We start from the raw sequence: 14,037 nt of genomic DNA on the forward strand, positions 1-14,037 counted from the left end.
GCTATATCATGGCAAAAACTGGCATATGGTGCAATTGTCATATAATAGCTAACATATATAGTGCGAAGACCTGGGTATTTGATGTTAGAATCTGGCATTTGGTAAAGTGCCTATGCTTGTAATGGTATTCTCTGCCACCTGTTCAGATTGGCAATGCTTGTTTTGGTTGTGTTTCTTCTCAGAACCTTTGGCTTAGGACAGCATGCACTGTCTGGTGGTTATGGCTTGCTATATTTGGATAAACGTGGTGTTGTGGTGTATTACTGTGAGGTCCAAAGGGTGGTGTATATTGACCTATTTCTGGTGTTTCCTGGTTCTGACATCTTCATATCGCCATTGTTTTCGGGGGGATTGGAATAATGGGATTGGAATAATGTCTGGAATCATGTATATGGTTGGGGGTTTACGGCGGCAACCATATGAGCAGGTGATAGCTGCAACCTGGGCGAGAAAAGTCTGAGTGTTTCTCTAAATTCCTAATAAAACCTTCCTATTGTCTCAACTCTCATTAGATCATTGGTGACTCGTGATGGACTCCAGTGCTGTGGCAACGGTCTCAGAGCTGGTGGAGCAGCAGCAAGTTCCACCCCCCCACCAGAGCCGACTAATTGGACGCTGTGGAGAGATCAACATTGAGATCCGAAATCTTGACCAGCACTTCCTCCAGGCTGACCTGTGGAGCACCCTCATGGACCTGCCCTGGCACTGCAAGCTTCTGGTGATGCCCATGCTTCATTCTGCCTCCTGGGTACTCTTCGGGACCATCTGGTACGTTGTGACGTTGGCACATGGGAACCTTTTGAAGGACCCACTAACAGCCAACCAGACATCCTGCATGACAAATGTGAACAGCTTCACCAGTGCCTTCCTGTTCTCTCTGGAGACCCAGGCCACCATTGGATATGGGGTGCGCCGGATCTCGGAGGAATGCCCCCTGGCAATTGCTGTCCACGTCTTGCAGATCTTCTTCGGCATGGTGCTGGACACTGTGTTGGCCGCAATGATCTTAGCTGAATTCTCACGTCCCAGCCGCAGGTCCTCAATGGTCAGGTTCAGTCGCAAGGTGTTGGTCACCCTTGTCAATGGTGTCCAATGTCTGGTGATTAGAGTAGCGGATACCAAGAAGTGCTTCATCATTAACTGCTGCGTGTCTGCCAAACTGTTCATTGCAGAACCAGGTGGTGCTGGAGCAGCCATAGACCTGGTTCAGAAGGATATCTGTTTCCTGGAAGGGGCGTCCACTCAGAACCCTCTGTTGGCGTTCCCGATCTCCTTCTGCCATCGCCTGGATGAGCAGAGTCCACTCTGGGGACTCTCAAATAAGAATGTTTCCCAACATAGGTTTGAGCTTGTGGTAGTCCTCTCCGGGATCATTGCTTCCACTGGGGCAACCTGCCAGACTCGTGCTTCTTACCTTCCCACCGACATCATGTGGGGTTACCAGTTCCTCCCTGTGGTGACCAGAACAGAGAAGGGTCGCTACAGAGCCACCCCCACTGCTTTGGACATGGTGACCCGAGACTCAACCCTGGAAAAAGAGAAAACAGACATTTGATGTAATTCCTACCAGATAAGAAGTGGTCCACCAGGATGGGTCTGATAGGGTGTCCATCTAATATGTGGCCTTTTCTGGCTTGTATTGCTCTCTGGCTTGAGTATCAATGGGTAATGAGGTCTCCTTGGGTATGGCATCCATTGGGAGACCAGACAGCTCTGCAGTACATTGCCATGAAGTCAGGGAGCCTTCTTGCCATGCAAGGCACAACGCATTTCCATCCCGTAGATCAAGAGGCCAAGGGACCTTTGCGTCAATTTAGAAAATAGTGTTTATCCCCTCCTCCAATGAAGCGGAAGGTGTCACGGAACCGTGATTGGTGGGTTGCCCCCTTGATCCACATTCTTGCATACTGTCACGCGCTGGGCTCCCCATCGCTTCTGGAATCGCTGGCGGCTTGGACGCCATTGAACGTTCCATTACGTTTGGCGTCCCTGCGCTTGTTACCGGTCTAGCGTTTGCGACGTGCGGCCACCGGAGGATTTAACTTCCTGTTGTAGCCGGCGGCCATCGCATTGCAACCGTGGTTATTCCTGCCCTGGTGATACGCTTCCCTGCTTGTCCAGTGCTTCCAGCCTTGTGCACTCCTCCTACCTGCCCTGTGCCCTGTGCTTCCCGAAGTGCTCCTCCTTTATCCTGCTTCCTCCTGTGCCTCTTCCGTTTGCCTCTCCCCGTGTCCTTTTCCTTGTATTTCCTCCCTTTTTCCCTCAACCTTCCCGCTTTTCCCCCTGTCCTTCATTGTCCCGTCTCTTCCCACTAGTCTATCCTTCCAGACTCCCCGGCGCTTCCATCTCTTTTGTGGAGTCCAGCCCTCTTTCTGCCTGTTTCCATTCAAACCTGCTGCCAAACTGCTACCAGTGCAGCCTGGAGTTCCCTGCAGTCTACCGCCAGCACTACAACTCCCATTCAAACCTGCTGCCAGATCTCCTACCAGCGCAACCTGAGGTTCCCTGCAGTCTACCGCCAGCACTACAACTAGCGCAGTCTTCAGATCTCGGCAGACCACTATACAACAGGATCCACTATCACATTCAGGATTCCTATAAGGTTCTTTTTTCAGCCTTCTGGCTTTTTTCCCCTTTGGAGGGCTTGTCCCGAGAGAGCAGCCAGTGATGCGCTGTGGTCTATCAGCAACCATGGTGGCTACCTCTTGGAGCAAGCCGTATCTCTACAAAAAAAAGGAGCCATAGGAAGGAAGAAACAAAGGAAGAGTCAAGACACACCTCAAGGTTCAGGTGAGGAGGAGGGGATAGAACTGGACTTGGAGGGTGTGGAGGGCTCACGTGATACATGCCTAGAAGTAAGGGTTTCCATAGCTTGCTGATCGCCTCTGAGTCGCTGTTCTACCCCATATATTTCCAATCATTACTTGCAGAGACGCAGACCCTCACCTTCGATGCAACCGGACCAGACAATATCCGCCTAGCCTGGCCTGTGTGGGATATACAGAACTCACACTCACTGAGTGCATCCTTGAACCCAGGTAAAGCGGCATCTCCATGTAGTAACTCCAGAAACACTAGAGGCCCCGCAATAGTCTTTACCCAGATCCTGCCTTCCCTCCTACTTGGCACTTACATTCTGGCTATCGTAACTTCTTTTTTTAACACTGGTATATTTTTTTTTAAGGCCTTGTCTGTAGCATGCTTTATCTTCTCTTCTAAGTGTGTAAACCATCCAGGAATCTGAGTAGTTTTTTTCCAAAGCCATTGTTATTTTACGTGCCCTATTTCCAAAGTAATTTGGAATTCTACAATTCGAACTTGGATATACTCTTGGCAATGGGGAGAACTTAACTATGGAGGAAATGCTCAGTGGGTGTGGCCAACTCAGTGGGTGTGGAAATTCTGTAATAACAGGGAGGTCTGAACTAGCCAAGTAAGAACACCATACAGCAGGGCCCTGCAGCCTTTGGCTCTCCAGATCTTTAGAAGAACTCCAACTCGTATCAGCCCTAGTCAGTAGAGACAATGGTGAAGGATCATGGGAGTCACAGTCCAAAACATCTGGAGGGTTTCAGGTAGCAGATCCCTGCCATGCAGGATGATAAAATCAGGAGATTTCCCAGTGTTGCGACAATTAAACGTCTTAGCAGGATTTCATCCGTGACTTTAGTTGTTAATATCATGTGAGTGTGATATGTACAGGAGGAAGTAATCCTGCATTGCCTCCATTTTGTGAGGATTATGTTGTATGGAAAATGTTTTTTATGAAACAGGTGCTCTTATCCCTTTTTCACTTTTACTTTGCCGCTCGCTAGCACTCTGACACCGCGACGGCACAAGGTGACTGCGCTTCACAGAGGGTGGCTTATACGTCAACTATGAATAAATGCATAAATCATGAAGGAGTGGCTCTGGATTAAGTCTTTCTATGGAGCAGGATGGGCATTAGAGGGTCTTCGCTGGAAGGTGGTGCAAGGTCAAACGTCCTAGGGTTACGCAGAACTGCAGCCAGGCTCGGACTGTCCTATAGGGCAATGCCTGAACCAAAAACACAAAATGCTAGCGTGGGCCTGTCTGTTGGTCAACGTGGGCCACTTGTTTGGTCAAAGTGGGACAGTTTGATGAGTTACTTCATTATGCTGTTAGTAGTTTTGACCAGTGTTGCTGAATAAATATTCTTTAAATTGCACAATTTGGATCACATTTTATCAGAAAACACCCCCTTTGGTAATATTCAGATAGTCTGCCACAAAATGAATGAATTGTCATTTGCAACTATGGGCCACTTTTTCACTGGTGCCCGAGACAATGTTATGCCCCAGTCCGACCCTGAGTGCACCCCATTTACCAAGGGTCTTTCTTAGACAATAACAGCAGGAAAGACCACCAGGCTAAGGCCAGATCCTCTACTTTACCCCATCAACACACGCTATTCCAGAACAGGGCGAAAACAATGCTGCCACTTGCTTTTAGCATCACTAAAGTACCTGTGGCACTTTCTACAATGCCTGCCCACCACAGTCATCATTGCAAGCGGATGGCGGGCACCTAGCTATCCACATCTACACGGCCCATGCTCATCTCAGGACAGATAGCTCGCTGAGAAAGGTGCCTGCTACTGAGATCTGTGCCAGAAGGGCCAATCTGGCTACGGGTTTTGACTATGTCACCTATAAGCCAAAACCATTTCATTGGAGTAGAGCTACAAGAGGGATTTTGAAAATGGATTTCTAGAATCTGGCCTTGCGGACAGATTTTAGGTGGCCACCCTAGTTATAGATAATAGGGGAACTCTGAGAGGTTAGCCAAACCCAATCAGGGTAAACGTGGAGAGTAGTCAAGGCTTAAAGTCCCTCATTACAAGTTTCCCGGTATCCCGCCGGTAATTCTGGTGTGATACTGGGAAACGGACCTACCTTTACTGGTGCCAGATATCGCAGCATTACAGGCATATTCCAGGTCTTGGCAATGGCGGTAAATCGCCATCCCATGGGACTCCATGGAGGGGATTGGCGGTATTTTTGGCACCGGTAATGCTGAGGCGAGAAGTACAGGCTGTTTTGAAGTTTTACAGTGCAGGAAAAGTGTCAGTGACACAATTACTGCCACTTTTACCAGCATTTTTCCCGCACCGCAAAACTTGTAATGAGTCCCTAGTCCCTGGAGAAAGTGAGTGGGACCAGGGGTCCACAATGAGGCCACACAGTGAAGCACACAAAAATTCAATTTAGAGATGTAAGAAGAAATATATCATTGTAATTATAGGCCCAAAAACACACACTGAGAAATGAAATAAGCAGGTAGTAATATCACGCAATACTCTATTATCAAAGGCATATACAGTCACCTTCAGGTTTGTAGAAATACATCCTCAAATTAGGCAACTAAAAGAAGGTACGTAGTGGTGCAGTAGAATGAAACCAGTTCTCAAGAATAATACCCTCACTTCATAAGTCCAATCCCTATGATGTAAGGGGGCTTGTGCCTAAAAGTCGCATGGCTTCTTCTTAGGAGAGGGGATTGATGTAGGAAGAGTTCTTGTTGTGGTGAAAATGTTCCAGAAGATATTTCAACAATGCTACAGTTCAGTAAAATAATATCCCTATCTTTTAGATACAAGCTTTTAGATCTGACGATCAAAATGCGATAGAATTGAATGACCAAAGTTTATTCTAAGGTTTATTCTAAGGAGAAAAGGGGGAGGTGAATGTGCTGCAATTACTTACCCTCATGACTCTGATTTTCTCAGATGACTAGATGGGTCGAATGGGGGTCGCTTGAGGTAGGTTTTCCCGCTGTTTGTTATGGTGCAGGATGTCTGTGGGTTGAGGGTCTGAAGATTTCTCTGGTCGGCTGCTGAGGCTGGATGCAACCCCTGGTGAAGAAGGCAAGCAGGATTCTTCTGGACACCGCAGAGGACACAGGAAAGTGACTTCCACTGACGGTCACCACACCGCAACAATGACAGGCATCTGTCCAGTTGCCATTGAAGAAGACCTTCCAGTACAGGATCCCTTGAATCTAAGAATCTGAAACCTGCCAGGAAGGTGGCGTGTGGCACAAGCTGGCAAATACTAAGTTCTGGAAATGAACATGGAACGGCAAGGTAGCCCGCTAGAGAGTAGGTCAGTCCACCGGGTGGTCCAGGGACACTGCCTAAGGCTCAGTACAGCTGGATCCTCATCGAGGCTGGCTGGTCCCACTAGTTCAAAGATTGAAGCAGCGCTCAGTACGTTCACAGAGCAGGTAGTGCAGCAAGGCTACACCAGGCCAAACGCAGGAAGAGGATGCCGGACCGCTTCAGGAGTCTTACACAGGTCTTCAGTTGGCTGCTCTTCTACACATGATACTTGGCTCTAATGCTGATCTGAAGAAATGGCTGCAGGGGTCCTCTATTTATCCTAAATCCTTGCTGGAAGCAAGTCCAAGCCCACCAATGGTAAGGATCTGCACCATTCAAACAGCCAGCAGTGGTCCAATCAAGGACCACTTTGGGTTTCATTGATGCGCCACACCCAAACTCTCTTATTCCACAGATGTGGAGTGGGACCAGACAGTCCCAACTACTTCCTGGGTCCACACACACTGGGCCAGCAGTAGCCCACGAACATGGCCATCTTAAGCACTTTTGGGGCCCGGGGCAGGGACACCTGTGGGGCCCCCCTCCACCAAACAAAAACGAATTAAGGAGTCTGAATATCTGGTCACACTCCCCCACCCCCTTCGTGATCATCACTCATAGCTTGATATGTTGCCTCGCAAAATAAGAATAGGTTCTCCCTTTCAGTCCCATTGCTCTCTTTATTCTTGCTGTAATCAAAATGATAAAGAAGCAGCATTTCAAGGGTAACATTAGCTGTCCACGATACGGGTACTTGTGTTGTAGCATAGGTACAGGACACTTTTCATCACTAGCAGCCACAAGGAAGGTATATTGCCATAGTATGAGTGCAGGACACAGATCCTATGAAAAAGGTGCACATAATGTAGAATAGACAACTCAGATTAGCTGATAATGCAAAAGTGCTCAAGCATGGATACAGGAGACCAATTGGAAGCAAGAAGCAATCTACAGATATAGCATAGATAGTGAATGAAGATTAGAAGGTGTCTGAGACTGAGATTAAAAGGGCATATTTTTCAAGTAGTGTTACCATTGAAGAGAAAAGAAACAAGTGGTTGTGGTGTGCAATGTGTAAATGCTCACTATTACAATAAGGAAGTAACACCATAACCATTGAAAGAAAGTGGGAGGCTTTTTTGAAGACCATACCCTGTGAACGACATCACTCTAAAGGGTGACATTTTTAAAAGGTTATGGGACTGATAATTTTAACAGATTAGGCAATATGAGATTAAATGAGATGAGGATCACACATTGGTTAGGCAGTGATGCTGGGATTCAGGCCCATTCTGCAAATTCTACCAATTGTACAGAAGTGACATGGAAAGTACACAAACCGCATAGCCCAACATTACAGTTTTAGCTTTATTGTCTCCATCATCAAGGGAAGTATTAAAGAACCCGCAGTCTAATTGATGTGATATTAAAATATTTTCTCTGGGTTTCTCGTTTGTATTTTAAAGCTTTAAATATGCTAAAAACACAGGCTTGTGAAATTGTTATTTATAAAAGTGCAGATAAACCTTTGAATTGTACAAAAAAGCAAACCGTTTTTGTGTCAAATGAGCAGACCTTAAAATGTGCTTGCCGGAGGCCTGCAATATCTGGTTGCTTTCTTCTGTGTAGGACCCCTCCCACTCAAATGGCCTATTTAAAAGTAAAGATCAGGTAATGGGCAAAGCAATGCCACCAGCATGTGAGAAGGGCAACCTTTTTTCACAGACGACAGCACAGTACTGTCAGTGATATAAGATGATTTGTCCAGGATCACTGTATCGTCTACTAACAAAGCAAGGACACGAGAACGAATGCCTTGGTTTCACAGTCTTGAATATGGTTACCTAATCACCTCTCCAGACTAACACTTATTCTCATCATTAGTGGTGGTTGCCTAGGTTTTACAACCACCTGCCTCAAGAAACCGATTTCTGATTTCTAGACTGTCACCATACTGATGTTTTTGTTTTTATAGCAACTGCTATCTGGTGTAGTGACATTGCCGATAATATCACCTGCTGTGCTACAAAACAAAGTACTTATAAATGCAGGTTTATCGCCTTCCGACATAGGAAAGGCTGTGTCGGCATTTGCTGGAATTGGTTTTGTAATCTTGCATATAACACAGATATCTCTGAAATGAGTGTGTAACACACTAAGCTATCTTCTGAACTATTGCAGCTCTCACATGTATCAATTAGTATTTCAACTTTGGCTGTTGCACATGATCAAGAGGGTCCCAGTAGAAAGGTGCTATAGTGAATGCATAAACTATGTAAACTATGTATAAACTATGTATACTACAGTGAACACAGAAAGCATTAGTGGATGAATTAATCAGAGCAGAAAGTTCTCGTCAACAAAAGCCAGGCAATAGGTTTACCCTCAGCAGCATGCCATAAAATATCCCAACGCTTGGCACAATGCAAACTGGCTCCAAAGGATCATGCAGCCTTGTGGGGGGCCCCCCTCCGAGGTGGGGGCCTGGGGCAAGAGCCCCTTTTGCCCTCCCATAAAGGCATCTCTGTCCGCGAAAGCAGCAGCTTTCCCAGGCAAATGCATGACCAAATAAGGGATTTCCAGACCTGAGAAGGCAGGAAGAAGTCCAAACAACAATATGGCCAAAGGACAAGCGGAAAATCTCATGGCACGAACCACAATTAGTATCAAGATGCAGTAAATGTGAATGTTCAAATGTAACAGACTAGGGTGATACAAAAGTATCCCCACTGCATTGTAAGATGCTGTGTGCACTGTTAAAAAGTTACCAAAAGGTAAAAAGACAAAAGGGAAACATAGTTTCCCAGGACTGATAGTCTGAAGGAATAGTCAGTCTCCCCAAAACAAAATGAGCAAAAGTCCATGGGAGTGAAGCTAAAGGCTTCACTTCCCTGTAAAAAGTCAGGGTCAGCTGTGTCCAATAAAATGGAGGCATGAAACAATAAATTACTTGAGTGTTAAGATCCCGTCAGCTGTGAAAGACCTCTTTCGGTTTAATTATCCATCTCTGTTTGCCGACTACACTAGCTCCCCGGATCGTTGGAACACTCAAAAAGACTCTTGGTTAGGCAGAGGCACGGCAGTAGAGATAAAGTTAATACCTAAACTGCTGTACCATTTTCTTGCGCTCCCCATTGGAAGCTTTCAGAGTAAAATATTCTCTTTCATATGGAAGTCCTGTTGAGGAGTGCAAGGGTAGGGGGTATGGAGGTTCCATATAGCTATCTATATTATCACAGCTCTCACATGTGTTTAAATGGGGTCAAATGTTATCCTGCCCTAAATGGCTACACACAGAGCAAGTCTTATCTACAGTCCCTCTTGCACAACTCCCCTTCACTAATGCCAAATGATATCCCAGAGAGAGATATCCATCTCTTAACATCAACATTGGTCTCTCTCTCTCTCATATTGGAACAATGTGATTGGGAGGTGGGGGGTAGCTCAGGGATTGGGCCAACTATCCCCATTCTTAGGTAACCCGGATTTCACACCAGGGGTTCGGAAGAAAGGATTCGAATGTGTGGAAAGGGCTGTTCTGAAGGAATTCAGACAGCTATATATAGGAGGAGCCCACAGACGTTTGTAGAATGCAAAGTAATGTTAAACTTGGACGAAAATGAGAGATTGAGATACTTCCAGTTGCATCACTGGGCCTCTACCTCTGATGTGAAGCGTAGAGCTACCCGAGCTTTATCTGCGCTAGAATGTACTTATGTTGTGGGTTTGACAAAGGCTAAAGTGGCCATGCTTTATAAGCTCTTCGAGCGTTTTGACCCCCAGCACATTTGACTTACATGTTGAAGTGAGTGAAGGATCTGGATCATCACATTGGTGGTGAATCCTGGTATCACATCTCCCGGACATCTCCTATACAGACCTCCCGGCTGACTTCCAAGAGCACCTCTCCCATCGACTCAGCAACAACATTAAAAAGTCCTCCAAAATCCTTCTATTAGGAGACTTAAATTTAGGATACAATGATCCTAAGGATAAATCCGCCGCAACCCTAGCTAAAGAACTGGCAGACTTAGGTTTCTCCCAGAGTCCTCACCCCTACTCAATCCAAAGGCTGCACCCTTGACTGGGTCATGGATCACAACTGTGCATCCAACATTACCTCAAACACCGCCCTACCTTGGACGGACCACACATGCATCGAATTCCTCATCCCCACCAACCCTAAACCTAAGACTCTCACCCACGCACCACCTGCCACAATAAGAAGTTCTAAAAAACTCAACGCAGACAACTTGTGTCCCCACCTTAATAGCCCCTGCCTAGCACCACCTTTCTCTCAGGACCCAAATATACTATCAGCTATCTTCAATGATACTCTCACCAATGCCATAAACTCTATAGCCCCACTTGAAAGCAAGAAGGAAAAGAAATCATTTCACTGCAACTCTTGGTTCTCGGAAGAACTCCAAACCCTCCGGGCTCAAAAACGCCAGTCGCTTAAAAACTAGCAAACGGATCCGAGTGATCTAAATAAGAGCCTCTTCAAAGAAATAGCCCTCCAATATAAAAAAGCCATTTCAGCAGCAAAATCCAACTCCTTCAATGATAGGATCTCAAAGGCCAACTCCCAAGCTAAAGATCTATTTGCAATCTTTAATGAATTAGTCACTCCTCCGGCTACCGCTGACGAGATAACTAAAGACAAAGCCTGGTTTGCCAGCATTCAGTACGCCATGCTCAACAAAATAAAACTCCTCCAGAACAAAATCCAAAACCACTGCAAAGCCCTCCCAAACCAAAAAACAACCGCCCTACACAAGACAAGTGTAGTAATCTCAATCACGCTCAATTCTCCTTCAGTAACGTCACTGAACCTGAGGTCCTTAATCTCATCAAAAACCTCAAACCATCCCTCTGCAAAGCAGACATTTGCCCTCCCAAAATCATCAAGGAATGCGCCAATGACCTAGCACCCCTGTTTACCTCCTTCATTAACGCATCTTTCCAAACAGGAACTGTCCCAAACAATCTCGAGGAAGCCTGGGTGCAGCCATTTCTAAAAAAGGCCACACTTGACCCAGCGCAACCCAACAACTACAGACCAATAACGACAGTCCCGTTCCTCCTAAAAATCCTGGACAAAGCAGCTCACATCCAGATCCAATCATACATAGAAGCTAACTCCATACTAGGCAAAAGACAATCTGGCTTCCGTGTCGGGTATGGAACAGAATCCGCCTTATTAGACCTAAAAAATCAAATCTCACAGATCATGGACAAAGGCAAACCTGCCTTGCTCCTCCTCCTCGATCTATCAGCTGCTTTTGACCTGGTAGATCACCAAACACTCACCACCCACCTCACCCATGCAGCCCATTTCTCTAATCAAGCAGCATCCTGGATCACTTCCTTCCTTGAAGGAAGAGCCATGAAGCTCTACTCCGACACAGCTAACGCAGATCCTACCACTATAAACTGCGGTGTCCCCCAAGGATCTTGTACAGCCCCCACCCTCTATAACCTCTTCATAAAACCCCTCTTTGACCTACTTGACTCCATGGGTGTTGCATATACAAACTATGCAGACAACACTCAAGTACTTTTACCCCTATCTGGACTCTATCACCAAGACGCCACGGCCTTTCACAACATCTATGCCACTATCCAAACTTGGATGGCAATCAATGGCCTCTGTCTTAATGGGGAGAAGACTGAAATTCTCATCCTGGGCCAGACAAACACATTATCGAAACTAAGCCCCCAATACAACAACTTCAACATAGACAACTCAACCATCTCTGTATCATCCTCTGTCAAGACTCTAGGTGTTCACATTGATGCAAATCTATCGATGAACAAACAAGTCAGCGCCACAGCCTCTGCATCAGCGTTCAGCACCAAACTCATCAATGCCATTAAACCCTACTTATCAACCCCCAACCGCTTGGCCATGGCTAGAGCAACTATAGGAGCCAAACTCGATTATTGCAACGCCCTTCTAGCTGGCACCTCTGCCAAAAACATTCACAGACTGCAAACCACACAAAACAATGCCCTCAGAGCCACCATGAGAATCCCTAGAAGAGACCACATATCCCACGCCAGACGTGAAGCACGGTGGCTCCAGGTCAAAGACCGTATTACTCTGAAAATCATCACCATCACTCACAGGTGCATCAACAAAACCGCTCCAGCATACCTATCTGAAGCAATATCAAGGACCACATCCACTCTCCCCACCAGAGCTCAGTACATCAACCAGCTACACATACCATGCATAAAGAGAGCCACAGCGGGAGGTCTAGGCTTCTCCTATATTGCACCGAAACTCTGGAACTCACTCCCTGCCACCCTTAGAGCTGAAACCTCTATCTCTGTCTTCCGCAACAACCTCAAGGTCACTCTCCTTAACTAGCAAGTGGAGGACTGCCTCCTCTACTTCTGCCATGTATATTGTAATATAATACAAATGTAATATAACTGTATTGTAACCTATATATATACTGCTAATGACTATGTAACTATATTGCAACCTGTATATATATTGCTAATGACCATGTAACTAAGTAACTAAGCTTTGTACTGTAACAAGTGCCACCATGTCCTCGGGCTGTTGTGCGCTATATAAATACAAATAAAACAAAACAAACAAACAAAACAAACAAACATCTGGACTAGGAATCTCCAGGTGTCCTGGTGCACTACTGATAGAGATTGCCATCTAAAAAGATGCTATCAATGGTACTTATAGTGGTGGTCACGAAGGGTCCCCACGATCATGAGGGGTTTTTGCTGCCTGCACCATATTGATGACTTGGTGTGCGGCGAACTGAGTGTGATGTTGCAATTTCATATGTATCAAGTGTAGTTAATTATAGATAGGATACGTTACTTTTAGTGTTACTTTTTGGTTAGAACTGCTACATATTCGATTTACATGCATTTAGAAAGATAAAATGTTAAAACCGCCAAATGTAACATGAACACGATTCACACACGCCATTCTCTGAAGTCTGTGGAAAGTGGGAGCCAGAGGGGGTTTTAATGCACATGCAGAGGAGGGCCTGTCCTGAAATCCTGCATTAAAGAAGGAATAAAATGTTTAAGACAATACACATGCTGAAACATATAAAAGGAGTTTAACTAGGGGTTTATATCAATCTGCATATAGTGTTTTTTTGTGAATTTATTCAGACTTTGCAGTTAGAAGTTTCACAATGAATTTCATGTAACTGAGAACTTCTGGTTTCGCAAGCTTGGGGGTTGATGGAGGAATAATGAGTCATCCAGTAGAAGGTCATCTGGCGAACAGGATGCAGTGGTGTATGGCTTAACAGTTCCGCAAGGAACAGATGTAATCTTGCCCATTGCATTGAAGTCCCGCAGAGGGGTTTGGACATTTTTCTTGGGCCAGCAATAATGGTGGAGCCCGAGGCCATGGTGTTCGGTGTTCAATTGTTTTCTCAGGGTGAAACTAGAGGCTATACATGCTTGAGTAGTAGTCGCATAAATTAGAATGACTTAAGTGGGGTCCGTAAACTAGGGGGGATGGCATAGCAATCAGTAGTTCAAAGAGATCCTATTTGCTCAGCTTTTCCTTGTGTTGCCAAGATATCCGTGTGGACCATGTGCAATCACACAGGTTAAAAGGCCATAGGCCAGTTGTTGCTAGTAATTCATTATGTTTATATGTGAATGTTTTATTATATCATGATGTCACGACCTACCACAGACCAATTCCTAGCAAAGGTGGACTTTAAACATGAGCTGAAGATGGTTGCAAAGATTGTCGATGACCAATGAGAAGGAAAGAAACACATAAAGATAGAACTTCTTTGTAAATATTTTGTCCAATCATGTATGAGGGGTGGGAGGTAATAAAGTATCTGGGAGTGTTTCAATTGTTGAGAGAATATATACAAAGTTATCAATTGATCTGTTTCAATGAGATTTGG

General features: G+C 45.5%; 1 protein-coding gene across 1 annotated transcript; it reads left to right on the forward strand.

Annotated features, from left to right (window-relative positions):
- The first annotated feature begins 529 nt into the window (after positions 1-529).
- Positions 530-1,555, forward strand: LOC138568871 (ATP-sensitive inward rectifier potassium channel 10-like). Its single transcript, XM_069646653.1, has one exon. The coding sequence runs from the start codon at positions 530-532 to the stop codon at positions 1,553-1,555; it is 1,026 nt and encodes a 341-aa protein (XP_069502754.1).
- Positions 1,556-14,037: the final 12,482 nt, after the last annotated feature.

This window comes from Ambystoma mexicanum, chromosome 2q, assembly GCF_040938575.1.
Source record: "Ambystoma mexicanum isolate Mex_15411 chromosome 2q, UKY_AmexF1_1, whole genome shotgun sequence".
Classification (NCBI taxonomy): Eukaryota; Metazoa; Chordata; class Amphibia; order Caudata; family Ambystomatidae; genus Ambystoma; species Ambystoma mexicanum.